Source organism: Herpailurus yagouaroundi, unplaced genomic scaffold (assembly GCF_014898765.1).
Source record: "Herpailurus yagouaroundi ecotype Mexico unplaced genomic scaffold, PumYag 67793, whole genome shotgun sequence".
NCBI classification, from domain to species: Eukaryota; Metazoa; Chordata; class Mammalia; order Carnivora; family Felidae; genus Herpailurus; species Herpailurus yagouaroundi.
This window is the reverse complement of record NW_024420586.1, coordinates 9,583,858-9,606,302: the sequence shown is the minus strand read 5'-3', so window position 1 is coordinate 9,606,302 and position 22,445 is coordinate 9,583,858. Positions and strand designations below refer to the sequence as shown.

Below are 22,445 nucleotides of genomic sequence, written 5' to 3'. Positions count from 1 at the left end.
CCATCAAACCATTACTGGAACGGACCCACTTCTGGGAAGCCAAGTGCCTGTGGCTAGTGGTCTTCCTTTACGCCTTTCTCTTAACCCCATAGGGGAGGTCTCCATTTAGTCTCCAATGCAGGCTATATAGTATTGATTTTTATAATCTGCCCCCACTTTTCTTCCGACCGAACTGTACGATCAGGCACCGAATCCACAAAACGTTAACAACGGCAGAAAGACGAATGAACGTATTTGGGTCTGAATTCTGGAAAGTGCCCCTTGGGCACGGTTTAAATAACATTCGTGTTCTTTTTAATTTTCTGGCTAGGCCCCTGTGTCGATTAAAATACGGCTTAACACCAGGGTGCGTCGCTTCGCACATTCTGTTCGTCATGCCTTAAAAACATGGTCGAAATGAGAACTTTGCCTCCATAGTGTGGCGTCTGTGATTCTATGATTTTCAAAACCACCTTGGGCACAATATTGAATCCTGTCACCTCGAGGGAAGAAAAGCATTTGAAGGTAGAAGCCTTTCTGGCTCTTAATAACATACTGCATCTGTAACGCGAGGGGAAATTCAGAGGTTGGTTTTGGAATGAATAAGCTCACGTGCAGCCTGCTATTTAAATTCAGGAGACAATACCCCCTGGTGCTGGTGCCGTAAGATAATGGATGATTTTTGCACTCAAGAATCTGAATCCCAAAGCCGCCTTGGATTTACACATAGCGGTTAGAGGAACATCTGTATAAGAAAATACCAGAGGACAGCACAGTGCCTTAGAAAAACTATTTGCCAATAAATCTGCTTTTGATGGGCTACTAAAAAATGGACACATCACGCATAAGAGATGCGTGTGTCTATTACGGAGGCTAGCTTTGTGTGCAATGACAAGCTTCCCCTGGCACACTGAGATAAGAAACAGCAGTCCTTGGTGTCGGCACTCCTGCAAGAAATGAAATGATAATTTGGGGACACGCGTACAAGGGTTACCATATATTTGATCAACTTTTGAATATATGCAATACCAGAACCATCTGGCAGCCCCAAGCGAAATTGCCCACAACCTTTGAACAGTCTCTCGAGAAGGAGCCCTGAATCTAATCACGTAGAACCTTCGCCGGACTGTGTGTTATTTCCAAAGCAAGCAGTTCCAGTGTGTTTGTCTGTGGTGGTGACGGGGCACAGAAGGAATGGGGGAAAGCCATTGTCATTTTCCCCCCGTTTTTTTGCATCAAGGACATTTTTTTAGGTAGGAGATTTGAGGGTTTCTAATGATGACTGCAAAGCAGTTGCTACGTGCATTTGTAAACTGTGAATCAAAGCGGGGAAAACATCTTTCGGCACAGAAAACTCACTGAACTTGACCACTGGATTTATTTGATCGCTGCACATAAAGACAAACGGCTTTTCTTATTTTAAAAACTAAAAAAGTAACAGTTTATACATACAGTTTCAGGTCCATAAATTTTCATGCTCTGTATGAAAGATTGGCAGTTGAGAACTACAGTGATAAACGCTTCAAGTTTCATGTTGATCTGGAGCTTAGAATGTTTTTGGAATATTCTTTTTACATCTTTCACCTGTTTAGTTTAAGCATATCCTAAGTACTCCTCCGGCATTTGATTGTTTTGTTTTGTTTTTTTTTTCTCCTTTTAATGCTTAAGAATGCAAAGTCAACTATAGATATTCAGTGGAGGGCCAGCCATGAGCTCAGCTGGTCATCACTGCTTTTCCTCGTCTCTGGCTAGATTTTCTGCTTGGAGTTTGCTCCATGAGAGCCCTGCTCTGGAAGAGCCTCCGTGAGCCACCCAGGCAACCAGTAGACCTCTCCAAGCACACTTGTCTCTGAGAGATACCTCAGTATATTCCAGAAAACCCAAATGGACTCTTCTGCTATCAGGGGACATCCACAGCATCCTCCCAAGCGGAGTTAATTTGGGGACCATTAAAAAGATAAAGAATTGGAAAGGAACAATGACAGAAATGGTCAGATTCAGCCCATAGACACCTTTAAGGAAGGAAAAGCCCTTGTTTCTCGAGTCAGGCATTCACAGGCTTGGCGATACAGTCAGTGAGAGCTGGGGTGGGTATGCTGAGCAGACAAGAGCTGGGATTTCTGGCTCTCTACCCCGTTTCCTCCTAGAAAGAGAGCTTAGGTTTTTAGGTTTCCATAACATCAGACTCTCCCCAGGTAGGTCAGGGTGTCCGGCCTAAGTTCTTAGATCAGATCTTCCTTTATCACCTTATCAGGGCGAGAGAGCTGTATCCTAGCGAAGAAAAACAAACCAAAGGAGAGTAGGGCAGATAATGAGAAAGGCAGAGGGGGTAAGAATAGAAAAAGAACTACTGAGTGAGATTGCACGCAAGGGACTCCTTCGAAATGGCAGATGAAGGTCTCCTCCCCGCCCCCCATGTTAAAAACCTGTCCACCAGAATGAAAAGGCTTAATTAGCAGCTAAATACAAATCCACGTCTTGTATCTTTTAAATGACGTATCACCAAGGTACCAAGCAGAATGTCTGGTTGAAGGTTGGGTGATTCAATCCATCTATTACTCTCTATAAAACAAAGAATCTGTGCTTTCATTACCCTTAAATTGTCTGGCAGTGGGTGAAGTTAACTTTTATTAGGCGCTGTTCTTTCATATTATACAGTGTGGTCAAGGATATATTAGCTTTGACGTTTTCTTACATCTCAATATACTGCGGCGTGAATTTACTGTGAGGCTAATTTAGAAGGAAGCTTTTCAGAGGAGGAAATAATGGTCAGCATCAGCTATGCTGCAAATTATAAGCAGGATGAAAATTCAGGGGGAAATGGACATCCGCATACAATCGCTAGATGTTAATAAGCGTGCTTCTTATATGTGTATTCCTGATGATATTCTTTCTCTCTTAAAACTCCAGTTTTATAAAAACTCCATCCTGGGGGAGGATTTTAGTGTTGAGGAAATGGTATAGTTTATCCTAACATGATTATGTTGTCTTAAAGAAAGAAACACCCATCGGATCAAACTCTATGTAAAAGGTGTTCTCAGAGCTCGCCTTTGGGAAAGGAACCCCCCCCCCACCCCCCAATGATAATTTAAGCACTTAAAATACAATTTAAAGATGATTGATCAGACTAATACACAATAAGGTCGTTATAAAACAAATTCCCAGTATGTGAAATTTAATTTCACCTACAGGATTCATCATTCATCACAAAAGTTTTATTACACTCTGGTATCGGGTGCCATTCTCTGACTTTGGGTTGTTTTTTTTTCAATAAGATCATGCTGGTTGGCTGATGTTTTGTGGCACCAATTAAGCATATTATTGGTCGATGAAATTGGATCGTGTTTAAAGCAAACAAAGACGAAAACAAGCATATGAGAATGAGAAGTGTAGTCTTTTAGCTTTAAGAACTTAAAATGTAACTGTATCACGCAGGGACGTTTGAGTTGTTAAACTAATAAAACCCAGTCAATCAAATAGTAAAAGATAGTGAGAAGCAGCAACACGAAGTGTTATAAGAAAAGCACCCAATGGAGACACGTAAGAGAAAATCCGTCAGCGACTCATTCAGTTTCTTATCTGTTCTATAGGTTTAGCGCTGGAACGGAGTTGTTTGTTTTTTTTTTTTTCCTTTGCATTTATCTTTGTGCCTGAATGAGTTCAATTTCACTTAGATTAGGACAGAAACTTCAGAACAGCAGGTTAATCCGTCCTGTCTTCATGGGCAACTGAGCAAACAGACCAGTATCAGTGTAAAATTGTAATTCTGGAGATTAATGTTGTCTTTCCTGTTTGTGGTGAACTTGACCTCCTTGCCTTTTTTTTTTTTTTTCCTTCAGCTTCTGTCCAGGGTCCCTGGGAGAGAGCCATCTCGCCAAACAAAGTGCCCTACTATATCAAGTAAGTTGGAAGCATCACGTTCCTAAAGAAGCATTTATTGTGGCTAATCTGCATATTCACAAATGGATTTATTTCTACATTGTGACTGACGTTAACCTGGCGTACAGTACCTACTTCTCCATCCCCCAAGGAAGCTTGGAAAGTCAACTCGCGCTAAAATTACCTCTGCAAATGTGCTGATGCAACAGGGAGCTGCCTTTAGGAAAAATCCATTTACTGCAGCCCGTTTCTTGTGTGTTGTGATCGGAAGTGGTGTGGCTTTTCCACAATAGCACAAAACGCTGCAGATAATATTATGGATGGTGAGAGTGAATAGTTATAAGGACAGTTTCATTTGTTTAGGGGTGTTCGCGCATCTCTTTTTCAGCCAAGATGGATGATTTCGGCAGCTGTATGTACACAAAGCGTTTCAGGTGAATAAATACTTCATGGACCCAAAAGGCAGTCAGCAGCAGGCCCGGATTTGTGTAGCTGAGGTGTTCATTCTTGACACATAGCACTCAGCATTTTTCACAACAGAGTCATACCGTTCTCTGGGGCCATTTGTGTCCGTCACAGGAATACAGGTGCTTAGAAGCACCTTCTGCAGGATGCATTGTGAAGTACAAATACATTGTACATTGAGTCAATGATTGACATTGAGTCAATGTACATTGATACATTGGGTCAACACGCAAGGGACAGGAGGGAGGATAGTGGGTCATTATGGCACCTTAACAGTTTCTCGTTGATTATGCGATAGAGTTCAACTTCAATTTAACTTTGAACCTGCTGGTTCAATAATTGAATTTAATCGCCTTCGTGACATAACCTTCAATACCAGCTGAAGGCTTTCAACCTGCTTCCGCCATGAGTCTGACTAAAAATCCTCCATGTTTTCCCATTGTTCGGGTCTGCCATCTTTTATCAGGTTGGCTTCTGTTCTTCGGCTGCCCAGCGTTTCTTCATAATTCAGTTCTAAAGCAATCGCAGCAATCCTAGATCTTCATGACTACCATTCTCCGGAAATTAGATCGCATGCCTCACTTTTGTTCACTCAGAAGAATGGGGGTGAGGGAATTTTTTGGGCCATTCAGGGAGAGACACATCCTTTAAGGAAGTTGCGTCTTATTAAATTTTTCCCGACAAAGCATCTCTTACCTTTAAAACCTCTCCTTCGATTTGCTTTGATCCTGCTTTTTATCTTTCTTATTTTTAAATTGTATTATGTTTATGCTGTATAATTACCAATTCGGTCCCCTTACGTATTTTAAAGACCTATTTTAAATTGTGTGTCTCATTGAATGACAAATTCACTTAGACATGCGCTGTATGGCTTTACATCCACTGTATATTTTGTGGAACCATTTTGTTCAAACTCTGCCCAGTCCTCTCCGGTGTCTTGGTCAATCCCACATTTTCATCTCCAAGATGTTTGGGACCTGCTACTTCTTCAACCCATTTGTAAAGCTCTCACTTTATCCGATTCCTTTATGATAGATGAAGAGATAGTCCTTACTGGATAGAGGTTCTTCTTTTGTAGCATAGATTGTGAGAGCACCTGAGAACCCAAAACATCTTCAAGTGATTATTCTCCAGATTATTACTGTTTGGGGCTTATTAAATATCTCACAGGGATTCCTAGGGTCTCCCTACCCACTGTCCTTTCCCTAAATATTTATCTTCTCCCCGATGCTATACCCAGCACAAAAGATCCCGGTACATTGCTGTGTGGCAGTGAAGATTCATTCAGTCCAAAATTAACAAGATAGATTCCCCCTCATTGTCCAGGGCTCCTTCACTGGCCCAGACCGGGGAACGTGAAAAAGTGAGGTCCAGTCCTGGCTCTGTCATGAATTGACTGTGTCGCCTTGGGCAAATCACTTGCCCTGTACAAACCTTAGTTTCTCATTTAGAAAATGAGATGTTGGACTAGGTGATATCTAAGGTTCCCTGTAGCTCTAAGAATCAATGAGTGCGACTCATCAAATGATTTTATCCGAATTCAAAAACTTAAGATCTCAGCTTTTCCTTAAGAAGTTATCTTTATTTTTTTAAATTCTCTAGTTTAATCATTAACATAATATGAATTCTTATTTAAATTCTCTTTTTCTTATAGCAATTCTCTTTTTCCATTGTTTAATTAGCCGAAGATATGCCCCCTCGACCCATTCCACTTTCTCCAGGTACCCATTTAAAGACATCAAATCTTGGTGTTTAATTTAGGACTGTCATTCTTCCTGATTCAGTGGTAAGAGACATAGAGCCCCAGACAGAAAAAAATAGTAGAAAAGGGAACATGGACCTTCAAGCCTCTGAAATGATCAGTTTCTAGGAATGAGGAATTAGGTAATTTCTCAAAAATACCTCTGAAACTTTATGGAGATCACTTGTCTCTAAAAACTAAAATCTACTGGGGCACCTGGGTGGCTCAGTCGGGTAAGCATCTGACTCTTGATTTCGGCTCGGGTCATGATCTCACGGGGCGTGGACTCGAACCCAGCATCGGACTTTGGGTTGATATCGTGGAGCCTGCTTAGGATCCTCTGTCTTCCTCTCTCTGCTCCTCCCCTGCTCGATAGCTCTTTTTTCTCTCTGTGTCTCTCTCCCTCTCCCTCTCCCTCTCTCTCTCTCTCTCTCTCAAAGTAAATAAACATTTTTTTAAAAAATTATAATCTATTAGAAATTAGAGATTATATAATTTCTCAACTCTACCTCTAAAATGTTAAGCTAATGTAGGGAGAACGCATGTTCAGAAAATACACATGGTCAACAAACCGATTATTAATGTCATTTGTGATTCATTATTATACACTACTGTTGTCTTAAATATTCTTTTTACAGCAAACTACTTTGATGTACAAGGTTCAGTGGGCTTGAGGCACTGGCAAATGGCATTTGCAATTCGAGATGCCTTATTTATCCACAAATAACAATATCATAAGTTTATAATGATATTCCTTCACCCAGTCCCCACCCCATAGTTCCTCTTTGTTGTCTCATCTGTCTAGACTTGCATTCAAAAGTTTTAACCACCCGGTGCCAGGCACAGAGCCAGGTGCCTTCTCCGGATCTTTGTTTCATACTTAATACTTTTTTGCTTTTCAACGCTGGGATAAACTGATCCCCTAAATAACCGGAGGTTTCTGCACCAGTAACATAATTCCAGTTGGGTGTTGACTTGTGCGCTCATGCTTGAGGTTGTAAGTCACTACCCGCGTCTTGGGCTCTAGATTGCAAGTCAGGCGGTGTTTATGACTGCATCCCGACACCAGCTTTTCATATGGTGCTAAGAATCTCGATTTCGATACTTCACCCTCCATGTTTGTCTAGTTTATTAGTCCATGGCATTCGTCATTGTTATAGTTTTCATCGTCTCGCTCCCTGGGGGCTCTCTTACTCCTGCCAGCGTCTCCTTCAGGTTATTTGATTACAGCCTTCATTGCCACTGAAAAAATAATCGCCAGCCATGTTCAACCTGTTACAACTGCCTTTTCCACTCTCCGCCATTTTGTACTCTTTTTGGCCTACTGTCAAACTCATGAAAATTCCGATATAATAGCCTTTAACCAGCTGCTGCATTCTGTTAGGATTTCTTTCACCTTTTTATGTTGCATCCTCCCATATGGGTAAACCACATGGAGCCAAGAGCTGGGACTCTCTTGCTTTCTTAATGAGTTAGAAAATGATTCTTCTGTGTTCTTGACTGTCAGAAGAACTCAGGAATCCCAAACTTGTGTGCAGTATGTTCCTGCAAAGAAATAGCACACTGGGGCAGACCGACAGGGCAACTAGCCCAGAACTCGGTCCCACATGCAGACACCAGTGGCTGTTTGCATCATCAGCCCGTTGGCATTGGGTTTATCCGGTGGTTTCTTACACTTTTCCCCTCTCCGCTTCAGCCTTGGCTTCAGAAGAGTAAGGTGCATAAATTTGCTGATTTCTACTTAAAGAAATAAAGGTAGATCTCAGTCTCTCTTCAGTCTGCATTTTTTAACCTCAAGTGCTGTGGAATTCAGTGAATGCAATGATATTTACCCAAAGTAGACTTTTTTTAATGTTTATTTATTTGTTTTGAGAGAGAGGGAGAGAGAGAGAGAACAAGAGCGTGTACGCATGCATGCATATGAGCAGGGGAGGGGCACAGACAGAGAGGGAGAGAGAGAATCCCAAGCAGCCTCTGCACTGCTGGTACAGAACCTGATGCAGGGCTCGATCCCTCAACCCTGGGATCACGACCTGAGCCGAAATCAAGACATCACGCCCAACCGACCGAGCCACCCCGGGCGTTTTCCCAAAGGAGACTTCAGCCTCACATCCCCTTACACCCCCTTTTCATTTTCATCTTCCCAGTCTGAGAAATTCTAATCCTTTTTTAGGTTCTTAGTCTGTCCTTGAATGACAGGCAAGTGTTCCCCTTGATCGTCTTAGTTGCTTCTCCCTGGATCTTTTCCAGCTCTGTTACGTCTTCCTTGGGATGTAGTGACCGGAGTGGCCCAAATGTCGGTTATTAAATTTGTTAGCATTGTCTGCAGTCTCCACTCACTCATGAAGACGGTAAATGCTGTTCGCTTTCTCTCATTGGTGCAGAAATGGAGAAACCAGTTGAGGTCATAGCCTCTTCTACCTATGTTACTTCTGGCTATAGTTTGGTTTGCTACTATTTTTCTGTGACACCGGCTGAAAGGTTTGACCTTATATTTCTGCCAGCCGGCCCTTAGGAAGGGTTTGGTTTTTAGACGAGCGGGTCCTCTCCTGTTTTAAAGGCACTGCTGTTTGTAAAGACTGGGAGGCATTCACTAATGAAACTCGGTAGAAAACCTGCTGACTCAGTCGCCAGTAAGGCCTGTCAGCAGGTTCCCTTCCTAACTATCACTGAAGCACTTCACCGAAGAGTGAAAAAGGGGTTCCGGGAAACATGCTAACTGATCAGCTTTTTTTTTTTTTCACATCCAACGCTCACGAAGCAACTCACGTCCACAGGAGTGTCTCTCTCTTCCCGCTGGTTGTTTTGGGTGTTGTGCACGTTGCTGTAGATGTTGTCTGCTGACCCTGATCGACCCTTCCCTCACCTCCCAATCCCAGGCGTGTTTCTGTACTTACCTATTGCGTGGGGGTTGCTCACAGCCTTCTTGAGCACTTTTTCAGATTCCGAATCCCTCCCATATCTAAAGCATATCTTGCGCGTGTTCTTGCTCCGGTTCCCCATTACTTGTGCCGAGAGTTGCTCTGATTCAAGTTGAGGTGCGTGTATTTGTTCCTTTGAGTTCCTGATTGCTGTTTCAGTACCTGTGTTTATAGAGAGGGGAAGGCGCAGTGAGCTGTGTCTCAGCTTTAACAGCAACCGATGTGCTAAGTATCTGCGTTGGCTGGCTTGCAGCAGATACATTATCTGAGAAGGAGACAGGCTCTGATCATAAAGAACACCGGATTGTGACATCCAAGTGTGAAAACTCAGCCGACTAACCCCATCAAAGGAAGGATGTGGAAACTCAGACCACAGTGAAGCCGACTTTAGTCAACATTCTTGCAAGAGTGGGTGTCTGATGGACGGGCACACTGGGAGCATTCGCAGCAGGCAATTTATCTCCTACTGTGCAACTCCCTCCCCTGGTTCCTCATTGGCTGAGCACTACAGAAGTTACACCCTTACCCGGAAGTCGCCTGTGCCCACGTAAGGCAAAGAGTAGTCTGATTAGAGCAAATGTACGTTCCTTGAGGTGACGCAGGGGCCGCCCTTCTTTGGCGCATGCTCATTGCCAAGCCCGCAAAAAATAAGCCTGAGAAATAGAGAGGGGAGGAGCCGGAGCGTGAAGCGTCTAAGGGTTTGGGACTCCACTGTTGGGGGTGCGGGAGGGTCCGTACGTATTTCCAGTAGGTTGTAAACCTGTTGTTAACTAGACAACACAGTATCTCTGAAAATGAATCATCTCACTCCTCACCCAACTTAGAAAATACTCCCCTATGTCTCATTCCTGATACCTTACTGTCCTAGGAACGATACCAGTCTTCTGACATTCACTTTAAACATTGGTTAAGGGGCGCCTGGGTGGCGCAGTCGGTTGAGCGTCCGACTTCAGCCAGGTCACGATCTCGCGGTCCGTGAGTTCGAGCCCCGCGTCAGGCTCTGGGCTGATGGCTCAGAGCCTGGAGCCTGTTTCCGATTCTGAGTCTCCCTCTCTCTCTGACCCTCTCCCGTTCATGCTCTGTCTCTCTCTGTCCCAAAAATAAATAAACGTTGAAAAAAAAAAAAAAACACTGGTTAAGATTGGCCCAGCTACGTGCTCTATGAAACTAGTAAATAGACCAGGCATCAGAAGCCTTGAAATCTAGTCCTGGCTTTGCTATCAGCTAGCTTTTTTTTTTTTTTTTTTTTTTTCAGTTTTATTTATTTAAGTATTCTCTACGCTCAGCATGAGTCTGAAACTCACGACCCTGAGATCCAGAGTCCCACGCTCTCCCGACCGAACCAGTCAGGCCCCTCCTCCGCTAGCTATTTGAGCACAGGTGAATCACTTACATTTCCTCGGCCTCAGTTTCTCCGTCAGTCACCTAAGGGGGCTGAATCACGGGATATCCCATGTCATTCCCAGCCCCGACATTCTCGGATTTTATGAATGTTGACTTTGAAAGAAAAATTGTTTATAGCACTTTTCCAGAGGAATGGAAATGGATCTTCAGATCACCCTTGAGAATTCTTACCGCACCATCACTCTTCTCGGGATAAAGGACAAATAATATTAACCCCTTTTTTTTTTTTCACTTTACTGTTTAGCACCATTGATAATAGGAAGTGGATGTAACAGGAAATCAGCTGTCTGATTTCAGCTGTCAGTCTTTGAAGATACTGGTGAATATCTGTGGGTAATTAAATTTGTGAAATCTCTGCCAAAAACCTGGTGCTCTGACTTTTCAAAAGGCTTTAGTACGCAAAGATAACCCAGAGGTCAGTCTTCTCTGCCGGGCTTTCTCCTCCACAGCTTGATGGTTCCAAAGGTCACATTAGCTGAGTCTCATTAAGCTTTGGGACCACAATGAAGGAATAGTCAGTAACGAATAACTGATGACAGAATCACGAAAACAACTCCGTTTACGTTGTTCACGGAAAGAGACTGAATGCGACACCATTGTGTCACGGAGTCCCCGTTCCAGCCTTTGGTTATGTGGCCCTCGTTGGCAGGTGTCGATGTTGGTATCTTTTGTGTCTCCGAGGTTCGTAAACGGTATCTCACAACCTTCCTTATAGTTTCAGAAGCTCCAACACGTAACCTTGACTGAAATGGCAGCCTCCATGAGGATAGGCGCTGTGTCACTTTCCCAGCCCAGTGCCTCACTGACAGCATGTGCCCAGTAGATATTGGAATGAAGGAAGGAACGCACACCAGTAATAGCACGTGCCTTACACTTTGCTGCCTACTTCTACCTTCAGAAAATCTTCTAGCGTCTCTGTGTCAGTTCCGATGTACCCCCCGAACGGGTCTCCTATATCCTCTAGACATCAACTTTAATATGAGAAAGCCTGCTGAGTCTTTTATGGAGTTAATCGTGTCGCCTCTAGCAGGTGCCTAGGAGACAATCCTTAGCACGCGAGTCTGAATGGAATATACCAAATCCTGGGATCTACTTTCTGTTCTGTGTTTATCTAACAGTATGATTTCGGGTACAACTGAGCCCATCTGGGACGGAGTTTCCCCATCAACAATAAGGAAGTAGAAGTAGCTAATGCCTGAGATCACTCTGAGCTCTGGCTTTCTTTGTTTCCATGGAACTGGGGTCCTTTTTTTTTTTTTCCTACTTCTGATTTTCTAGTTATCAGTAGAGCTTTGAATCGATCAACCACTGTGCTCACGAAGCATTTGTATACAGGATCTATTTGGGGGGGCTGGGATGTAGTGGCCCCTAAATCTTACGAGAATGGCATCGATTAGGTTTTATTTACAAAGATTTATTTACAAAGATTTTTTGTAGCATTCTGTACGTTACGTGTGATGGTTAAAGTCGGCAGCGTGGATACATATACACGGATACATATACACGGATACATATGCACGGATGCGTGGCAACCATAATTTTGTATACAAGCCACAACCTCTCTTACGTTACCCAGGTATGGCGTTAGCGTCCCGTGACTCATTCGTGGCACTTTTGGGAATGTGAGAGTGTGCCTAAAATGTATTTAGGTCTGTTTCCCTGAAAGAAGAAGAGTAAATCATTTCAGCTCTTTGTTCGTTTTCTTTCTTAACTTTCTCAAACATGCACTTTGTTCCATAATCACGTGGTAGAAAAAAACATGGGCTGTCACATCAGATAAACCCGTGTGTGAAGCCCAGGTTCATCATACTCTGTGTTATTTAAACCATTTGCTTAACCTCACACCCATTCTACTTTCTGGCGCGTAAGGAATATGAATTGGCTTTCCTTCTCTTCTCTGAAAGGGAGTCGAAGTCTAATGGACGGTTACGAGATACTGAGTGTCGGATGTGTACGAAAACACAGCTACATGTTTAGAATGTTTTCTGGGACACAAATAGGTCCTTGATCAAATCAGTTTATTTTCATTTTTGGAGTTCCCACGTAATTTGGGGTATGTGTGAATTCCCAAACATTCCTGAGCCGCTCCTAGGCTTCTCTAATTGCTTCTTATCCTGTCCCCCTGGGAAGCAGCATCCTGTTGCCTTGACAAAGGTCAGCAGCAGCCCAGACAACATTTGAAAATAACTTAATAACCTTGAACTGCCTCTCCCCTTTGGATAATTTCCTTAGAGCATTAGCCCTTTGAACACTGACCTGGTTGCAGAAAATGTCCCTCTCTCAGCGGGAAAACCCAAATCCCATTCAGTCTTCCCTGCTTCGGTCCAGGGGATTGGGGCCGAGGGGGAGGGTGGGGAGGCAGGGGAGCTTGGGAGCTGAATAGTGGGTAGGGAGAAGGCATTCTTTCCGGGAGAACATTCGTGTACACACACACACACATACAATTTCTTCTTTTAAAAAAATAACCTGAGTGCATTATATAAATCAGTGCAGTCACATTGCAAACTTTAAAAATCCCTCTACGAGAGAGAAAAAAAAAAAATCTCTGCTTTCGGCAGTCTGCAAAGCTCCTCAGAACAGGTCCTGTGTGGGGCTTAGCCCACTGTGAGCATTGAGCGAATGATCGCGTCTTTTGTGTTATCATTAACTACAGGGGGGATGAAACAGAGAAGCTTTCCCGGTCCTTCTGAAATTTCCCGTAGCTTTTTCTGTTTTGCTTTCTCAACTTATCCATACCCATCTTGGTCCCCGAAGCCACTGCGGGTCACATGGGCAGTGCAAAGATTAATTTTTAACTTGCTTCTTTGTTGTTTTAGAAGGAATTTGTTGTGGTGGGGGTGGTTGTTTCCTTTAGATTTAGTCACTTTTCCTTGGACTTGAGCTTTCTGTAGAGGCATTATCTCATAGTTACCATCCATGTAATTGAGACGGGATGAAAGCAAAGTTTAATGTGTACCTACTAAGTGCTAAGTGCTAGACTAGCTGTGTATCTTCCCACCTATGAGGATGGCCCCATCGGTTGCTATCCAGTAAAGAGGACACAGCTGAGACTCAGAGGTTGGTGGCTTAAGTGATGCTCATAATGATGCGGCTTTGCATCTTTCCCACCAACCCTGTGACATCAGCAGGCTTTCCCCCAGTCTAGGACTCCCGCAGTCCCCAGTCTCAGTGCTCACATGCGTGCTCCGGAAGGTCAGAGCTGCTTGAAGCTCCCAGGGCTAGATGCATTGAACTTGGGGAGGAGATGGTTGCTGCCCCCTGAGGGCAGAGGCCAGCCTAGCCAAGATGCGTAAGGTTGCGAGTGGAGACTTATTTGGGGGTAGAGCGGTTCAGGATTGAGAGGAAAAAACATTTAATACAGGGGTGGAGAATAGAGATTTAAAAAATGGTAGTACCCAGAAACACCTCACTTGTTGCTCCCAGCCAGTTCGGCTTCCTAGTATTGGTGGTTAAACACCTGCTCTTAGCGTAACCAAGTGCGGCCCCTCCAGCACTGTGTGGCCGCCATCTTGGACATCACCTGCGTTCCCCTATAGGCCTTGCCTGCCCTGCTGGTGGTTTTTCCTTGGCTTTCCTGCCGTCAGCTTCTGCCACCCTGCTGTTGCACAGGCCGAATTTCCTCTTTGCTACTTTTGGCAATAAAAGGCAAGAAAAAATAAAATGGAGCAAATACCTGGTGAGCCCGGATCCTACCACCTCCATGGGAGTTGAGGAAGCAGACAATTTCTCCTCAGACTCCCAGTTCTAAGACTTTTCAGAGGTTGGCACACGGTCAACTCAGGTGGACTAGAACAGCTCGTCAGGAGGCTTTTCAACGCCAGAGCATGTCCTTGAATTTGATTCCATCCTCCCCTTGCAGCAACAAATGACATCTCATCTGCCTCATAAATCCCAGACCTATGGTTCTAGTCTTACAAAGGAAACACATATGGCCTATGGCCATAAGTTATGGCTTCCCGGGCATTGAGCATTGGGTCACCCCATGTATCACATGTAGAGAATCTCCCCTTATTGCAGAGTGTTGTCTCTGGGTTTATGATCGTAACGACATGGTGGGAAAGAAGTCTTTCATACACCGTCTCCCAAATGACTTAAAACCACCCAACCAGTGGGGGCAATTAATATGTTTTCACAGATAAAGAATAACTGAGATTTCCTGTAGATTAAGAGAAATCTCTGCCTGAATATTTAGTCACCCTCTACTAATATAGAAATAGAAGTGCTTTACCAAATATGAGGCCAGGCTAATGCTTTCTTCCTCACTCTTATATCAATACTGCACTAACTTTTCTGCCAAAAAAAAAAAAAAAAAAATCCCACCAAATAATAGAGAAGAATGAACTCTAGGTGGAGCAGGAGGGGCCAAGCCTCAAAAGTATGGCAAAAGTTTGGGGCGCCTGGGTGGTTCAGCAGGTTGAGCGTCCGACTTTGGCTCAGGTCACGATCTCGCCGTCCGTGAGTTCGAGCCCCGCGTCGGGCTCTGTGCTGACAGCTTGGAGCCTGGAGCCTGCTTCGGATTCTGTGTCTCCCTCGCTCTCTGCCCCTCCCCCGCTCATGCTCTGTCTCTCTCTCTCTCTCTCTCTCTCTCTCTCTCTGTCAAAAATAAATAAACATGAAAAAAAAATTTTTTTAAAGTATAGCAAAAGTTCAAAGTGTAAATAGAGCAAAGGGAATGAGAGCAAGAGAGAAAAGGAGGGGCAGAAGAGGAGAGGGAAGGAAAGGGTAAGAAAAATAGGCCTGTGACTCCTTCCCTGGCGGTTGTGAGGGGGTCTGAATGACCTGTACTCAGCAGACCACCTTATAAACATGCCAATGACCTCCCAGACCTCCTTGTTCATCCCATTCATGGCATTTTTAACTAGCAGAAAGATACCTGAAAGTCCTGTGTGTAAAATGTTCTCAGCAGGATATACCCGGTCTGCCTTTTTTGCTGATGGTAAATAAACCTGGAATATATGGGTTTATGAGGGATGACTGCGTAGAAAATGAGGCACAGTCACCTGAGCATTTTCCTGGTTTTGTCATTCACAAATTATATCAAAAGGAAGCCTTTGGAGACTGAACTGGCTTCTCCTCAGTGTCGCTACTTCTGCGCACATTTTTAAAAAACGCTTCTGTTAATACGAAACCAGAGTGTATCGTAGTGTGAAGAACGGGGACGTTTTGGGAACGTGTCCTGATGATTTCAGGTTCCTCCAGGGAGAGAACGTTTTATCCGTGCCCGGTGTTTCCCTTATGATCATTCAACTCATTAGTGGCGCATGGTACTAGATAAGAATCTCTGATTTATGGGACTCCAGTTTGAAGTGCAGTCCTTTCTACCTATACAAAATGTAGTTATTTTACTTGAAAAATTCCTGTTGCAGTGCGTGGAAGGAAAGAAAAGCAGGAGGAGGGGGCCCATATGTTTCCCCTTACCATGTGGACCCCACTTGGTGTGCTAAGTTTCCCCCACCGAGGAAATCACAAGTCTAAGAAATGGCCAAGGTCAAGACTGCTGAGGGATATGGCCATTGTTTTTATAGGGGTTTTGAAGTTTTTTAAATGGTATAAAAATTGTGTACGTTCTATATTGAAAAGTATATAAATGACATTCAATTTTCCTGTTACCTTAGAATAGATCTTAAAGAGAGCAAGGACCTCTGTAACTGCCTTGAAACCCTGAGTCGTCTTCGCGCTTTAACTCTTTGGGATGTTTTGTTAAATCTTCTGATCCGTCACCTCTCCAATTAAGCTTTAAACTCTTCGACATTGCTTGAGCCTCATGCACCCTGCGTCGTCCTGAGCATTTCATTATCTCACACATAAAAATGGCGAACAAATACTTGACGCTTTGTTTTGATTTTGCGGAAGAGTAAGTATATTTGCGGGAACTGAGCCGTGATCCTAATAAGTATTCTCATAAAGGAATAGATCATAACAGATCAAAGGCATTCTAGGGGCACCTGGGTGGCTCAGTCGGTTCAGTGTCTGACTCTCGATTTGGGCTCAGGTCATGATCTCATGGTTTGTGGGATGGAGCCCCTCGTTGGGCTCTGTGCTGACAGCATGGAGCCTGCTTTGGGATTCTCTCTCTCTCCTTCTCTCTCCGAACCCTCCCCTGCATGTGCACACGCACATGCCTTCTCTCTCTCTATCAAAAGAAATAAAATATACTTTTTTTAAAAAGGCGTGGGGCGCCTGGGTTAGTAGGTTAAGTGTCCGACTTCATTGCAGATCATGATCTCGCGGTTTGTCAGTTCGAGCCCTGTGTTGGGTTCTGTCCTGACAGCTCCGTGTGCTGACAGCCTGCTTTGGATTCTGTGTCTTGCTCTTTCTGCCCCTCCCCCCGCTCATGCTCTGACTCTCTCTCTCAAAAATAAAAGGCGTTCGGGGCGCCTGGGTGGCTCACTCAGTTAGGCGTCCGACTTCGGCTCAGGTCACGATCTCACGGCTTGTGAGTTTGAGCCCCACGTCGTCGGGCTCTGTGCTGACAGCTCGGAGCCTGGAGCCTGCTTCGGATTCTGTGTCTTTCTCTCTCTCTCCCTGCCCCTCCCCTGCACACACTCTGTCTCTCTCTGTCTCTCAAAAATAAATAAAAACATTAAAAAAAAATTTAAATAAAAGGCGTTCTATATGTTTTTATTCTAGGTACTCTCACTGGCATTAGTTGTTTAAATTGTATTTTGAGGGCAACTTGAGCCATCCACTCCTTCATTGTCTCTATTTTTGGTGGTTGAAAGCAGAGAGAAATGCTTGATGGTGTTGGTTGCCTCACTGAACTGTCCTGTGAACCGTAACTCTTTGGAAGTTGCTATTTTAGAGGAAGTACCATCAAGTGAACGTATTCCTTTAGTAGCTCCCGTTGCCAAAAGTTACGAGGATATCTTAGGACGATGCCTTCAAATCCTATTCCTGGCAAAGTGCACAGGCTGCCTTCAGAAGCTGAGTTCAGTGAGTGCACATAAGCCTATGTCTTAATATTAAAAGACTTTGAAGGAAGTTGGGATGAGGTACATTGGTAGAATCTGAGAGAGACGTTGAGGCAGAGTCACAGTGGCATCCAGCGGGGCAGAAAAGACCTCAAATTGGCGCTTAGTTATACACACCCAGCTCTTGTCTTGCCCTGGTAAATATTAGATGCCATTAACAAGCACATATAAAATAGATTAATTGCATAAGTGTCTAGCGTTAGTAAAAAGAGAGCCATTTTTTTTCAAATATGGTTTTGTTTTGTCTTTGGCGGGGGGAAAAGTCATCCCATTCTATCTTTTTAAATAGACTTTATTACTAAAGAACTTAGAGTTGTTTCTCTAACTCGTATGTCATATGCTCAGCTGCCAGGCCATGTCTTTTTACTATAAGCCCGGCAGAGGAACAAAAGTCACCCTTACTCAGCTCAGCCTCGTTCATCATCAACAAAATTGCCAATTATATTCCAAGCCCTGGAATGTATTGCTTGAGAAGATGTATCAGCTCCCTTTCAAGGAAGCAGCTCAATGTTGAGTTGGAAGTTTGATCTTTCTCTACTGGTTGGTAGATTCGAGCATACTAATCTTGTTTTGATTTGTGAACCGGAAAAGGCTAGTCTGCAAGTATGGAGAAAACGTGTTCAAACCACAAAGTAATTTTTCCTGAGAAGTTATCTGACTGTAACTGTAACTATACCTCAGAGTACATCAGAGGGCTCAGATGTGGAACATTTCTTTAAAATTAAAACCTAAAAATCCTGACGTCTAATAGAATGTATAAAAATAACTCCTATCTGGAGGATATGGGATGAGTAGAGGAATACCGAATAATCTCATCTGACAGTTTGGGCCATACCTTTATATTACTTGCTGTGGCCTTGAAAAATAGAGAATTAATTCAATAAAACATTGGGAAAAAAATTACATAAACATAAAATATTTTAAATTAAAAACACTGAATTGGAACGGGAGGAAAAAAATCTCCCAGGAAATCAATATCGCTTGGGCAAGCATTGAATCCCAGACCAGCGATATTTGTATCCAAATAACACCTAGTTCTGTAGTGAACAAACACCTTTATCACCAAGTGTTATAAACAGAGAGTGAGGAAACGAGTACTTAGGGCTGTTAGATTTACTTCTCCAAGATGGTAACTGTATTCAGTTTCAGGCTTGAGTACACCAACGTCTGAATTTATTCACAGTACTATGTCAATTTAGGATTGCAAAATACAAATAGAGACGTGGTAAAAACACTTATGGTGATCGTTAAGAGTGGTGGCTGTAGGGAACAGATGATTGTTGTTGTATAGACTAATAATATATGTAAGGAAATCTGTGTGAAATCTAAGTTGGGCTGTAAGACACCAAACTGGGGTACCTGGGTGGCTCAGTCAGTGAAGCATCCGACTTCGGCTGAGCTCATGATCTCGCAGTTCGTGAGTTCGAGCCCTGTATCGCGCTCTGCCCTGTCATTGTGGAGCCTGATCGGGATGGTCTGTCTCCCTGTCTCTCTCCGCCCCTCCCCCACTCGCACTCTTTCTCAAAAATAAATAAATAAACATTTGAAAAAATAATAAAACACCAAACTAAGGCAGAGGTAAAATAATCAATCCATAGGAAATTAAATTTAGGCATAAGTACCAAAACCGTAAATTCTGTAGGTGTTAGAAAATCCTATGCACGGTAGTTCCGCACCCCATCCGCGATTTCACTTGGCACGGTTTTGGTTACCTGCGGTGAACCAGAAGCAGGTGATGCGCCTTCTGAAATACTGTCAGCAGGTCAGTAGCAGGCAAACGCTACATCCCAGTGTTGACGTCATTCACCTCGTTCCATCTCATCACGCAGGCATTTTCTCATCTCACATCGTCACAAAAGGAAGAAAGGCAAGTACAGTACAATGAGCTACTTAGAGAGAGAGATGACACTCACATAACTTTTACCATAGTTTCTCATTATAATCGTATCTTATTATTAGTTATTGTTGTTAATCTCTTACTGTGCCTCATTATTCTTGATACTTTGATTGGAGTACTCCAGTAAGTGTATCTTTCCAAGTTCCTAGTTTCTTACATCCTTTTCCAAGAAAGAAGACAGTCCTTTCGATGCCTAACTGCCCGGGACTACCTCCGATTGTCTTCTGTGACAGTTCACATCATAGAACGATGAATAGCAACAACAACGGAAAACCATTTTATCGGACCCGATGTTTCGTGTGTATGTTCATTTTATTGTTCCCAGTAGAAAGCGGGCTTAGTCCAAACCTTACTTTCAGTTTTCTTCCACAGTAGCAAAGTGGTAAGTAGCAAGGCTCTTCAAGTTGAGCCCTGAGTACCCTCTTTCTGCAACCTCGAAGAGGTAAACTTTTGAAATACGAACATTGACTTTGCTCGCTGTCCCAAGTAAAGATCGATGGCTGAAACACATACTTGAGGATGAACAAGGCTAGTAGGGACAAACAAGATACCTCACTGTCTTAGAGACCGTGAGCAGCACCGGGGGGTGCCTTAGAGAGCTTCTGGTCTCCCGTCGTGCCCACTGACCACTCTTTACCCCCAGCAGCACCAGGCGAACATCTCAACCAAAGAGTGAGCTTGCCGATCATGACAGTAATGAGCATCGCCCCGGTCCTCCTGGAATCCCTGCATGTCCCAGAGCGGTTCCTGTCCTCCTAGAGAAAGACGTAGGCCTGGCATGCCAATGAGGGGGGCAGTTGCTATTGACGGTGCCCGCATGGATTTTAATACGGCATATTTTTGCAAAGAAGTAAAACTGAGGATTCAAAATGTTTAAGGCTCCAAGTAGAATGGAAATAACCTTGGATGAGGAATGAAGCCCGTGAAAAGATGTTCCCCATCTCGTCACCAGGGAAATGCATGTAAACACACACACACACACACACACACACACACACACACACACACACCCCACAATGAGACACCACTTCACAGCCAGTAGAATGACTATTGTTTAAAAAAAAAAAAGAAAAAGTGTGGCTGAAGATGTGGAGAAACTGTAGCCTAGGACATTGCTGGTGGGAATGTAAAATGATGCGGCGGCCACTGTGGAAAACAGCTTGGCATTTCCTCAGAAAGTGAAACTGTGATTCAGCAAGTGCATTTCTAGACCAATATCCCAAAGAATTGAAAGCAACACCTGAAACGGCTCATGTCATCACTCACGTCCATAGCAGTATTATGCTCAACAGCCAGGAAGTGGAAACAACCCACATGTCCTTTAACGGATGACCAGGTAAGCGAAATGTGGTACATACATACAGTGGAATATTATCCAGCCTTCAAGTGGAACGCAATTCTGCCACATCTTGCAATGTGAATAAACCTTTAAAATATTATGGGAAGTGAAAGAAGCCGGACCCAAAAGAGACAAATACTACGTGATTCCGCTCATGAGGGACCTATAAGAGTCAAATTCGTAGAGATAGAAAGTATATTAGGGGTTGCCCGGGAATGAGGTGAAGAGGGAAGGGGGGTTAGAGTTTAACGCACACAAAGTTTTTGTTTGGGACAATGAAAGAAGTTCTTGAAACGGATGGAAATGATGGTTGTACACCATTGTGAATGTACTTAATGCTACCGAATTGTACACTTAACAAATGACTGAAATGGTAAATTTCGTGTGACATATGTTTTATTCCAGTAAAAACTTGCCCTCCAGATAACAGATTGATTAATTTGTGCAGGGTCTTGAAAATGTAATTCGGGGGCGCCTGGGTGGCGCAGTCGGTTAAGCGTCCGACTTCAGTCAGGTCACGATCTCGCGGTCCGTGAGTTCGAGCCCCGCGTCGGGCTCTGGGCTGATGGCTCAGAGCCTGGAGCCTGTTTCCGATTCTGTGTCTCCCTCTCTCTCTGCCCCTCCCCCGTTCATGCTCTCTCTCTGTCCCAAAAATAAATAAACGTTGAAAAAAAGGAAAATTAAAAAAAAAAAAAAAAGAAAAAAAAAGAAAATGTAATTCGTTGTCAAACTGGCTATATTTGTATAGGATTTAAATAAAAGGCTAGAGGGGCGCCTGGGTGGCTAGGTCAGTTGAGCATCCAATCCTTGATTTTGGCTCAGGTCATAGTCTCAGGGTTTGTGGGATCGAGTCCCACAGTGGGCTGTATGCTGACAGTGCAGAGCCTGCCTGGGATTCCCTCTCTCCCTCTCTCTCTCTTCGCACCCCTCCCTCACTCTTTCTCTCTCAAAACATAAACTCTAAAACAAACAAACAGTAAATAAATAAACCTTAAAAAGCTAGAATAATCTCTATTTTTTTAATTCCATGTTAACGATCTGTATGAGACTGTAAAAACATACGTAAACTAGGTACGGGAAGTAGAGAGCTTTTTCTTAGCTATCCAAGAATTCCCTATGCTTTTGAACCCCGTTGCGTGATTTACTTCCTTGAATTGGCCTGCAATACCATTGCAGAGATAAACTCGTGTGTTTGTGAACCGTTCTGAAGTGCTCAAATGAAAGCCTAAAACTATAAAATGCATTATTATTCATTAAAGAGACAGAGTTTATAAGGCTGTCTCTGATCATCGTCAAGGCATAAATGGCGACTTTCACCCATAATTAGCCAATTTAGTACGAAGTCCATTTTTTCCTTGGTATATTTTGCTTAACCTCAGTCTTGTTTGTAAAAACAGAAACTGCTATTTGTCGGTGCTTTCAAAATTTCACACAAATGCCAAAATGTTCTTTAATTTGAAGGCACTTAAGAAATGGTTAGATTCTCCTTGTCTGAGAAAAAATCGCAAGTAGCTGTTGAAAGACACACTCTTGACTGACGGATTCATTCAGTAAGTATTTATTTACCATGATGCGGGTGGTCCAGACACAGTGCTAGACGCATAGGATACCCCTGGTAAGCAACGCCCGTGCTCTCTCTAAAGTAGAGCCAGAGAGGTGGTTAAGTCTGAATGAGCATTAACACAGCAAAAGGGGGAGATCATGTGTCCAAGCACTGTACCAGGAAGGGACTCGTCTACATAAGGAATTAAAATGACATGGGGCGCCTGGGTGGCGCAGTCGGTTAAGCGTCCGACTTCAGCCAGGTCACGATCTCGCGGTCCGTGAGTTCGAGCCCCGCGTCAGGCTC

General features: G+C 43.6%; 1 protein-coding gene across 1 annotated transcript in view; it reads left to right on the top strand.

Moving 5' to 3' along the window:
* The window catches only part of DMD (dystrophin), a 2,039,083-nt gene that overhangs the window by 1,818,077 nt on the left and 198,561 nt on the right, over positions 1–22,445 (top strand). The window contains exon 62 of the mRNA XM_040468816.1: positions 3,819–3,879. Within this exon, the coding sequence (XP_040324750.1) occupies positions 3,819–3,879 (61 nt within the window). The remainder of the gene's footprint in view (positions 1–3,818; positions 3,880–22,445) is intronic.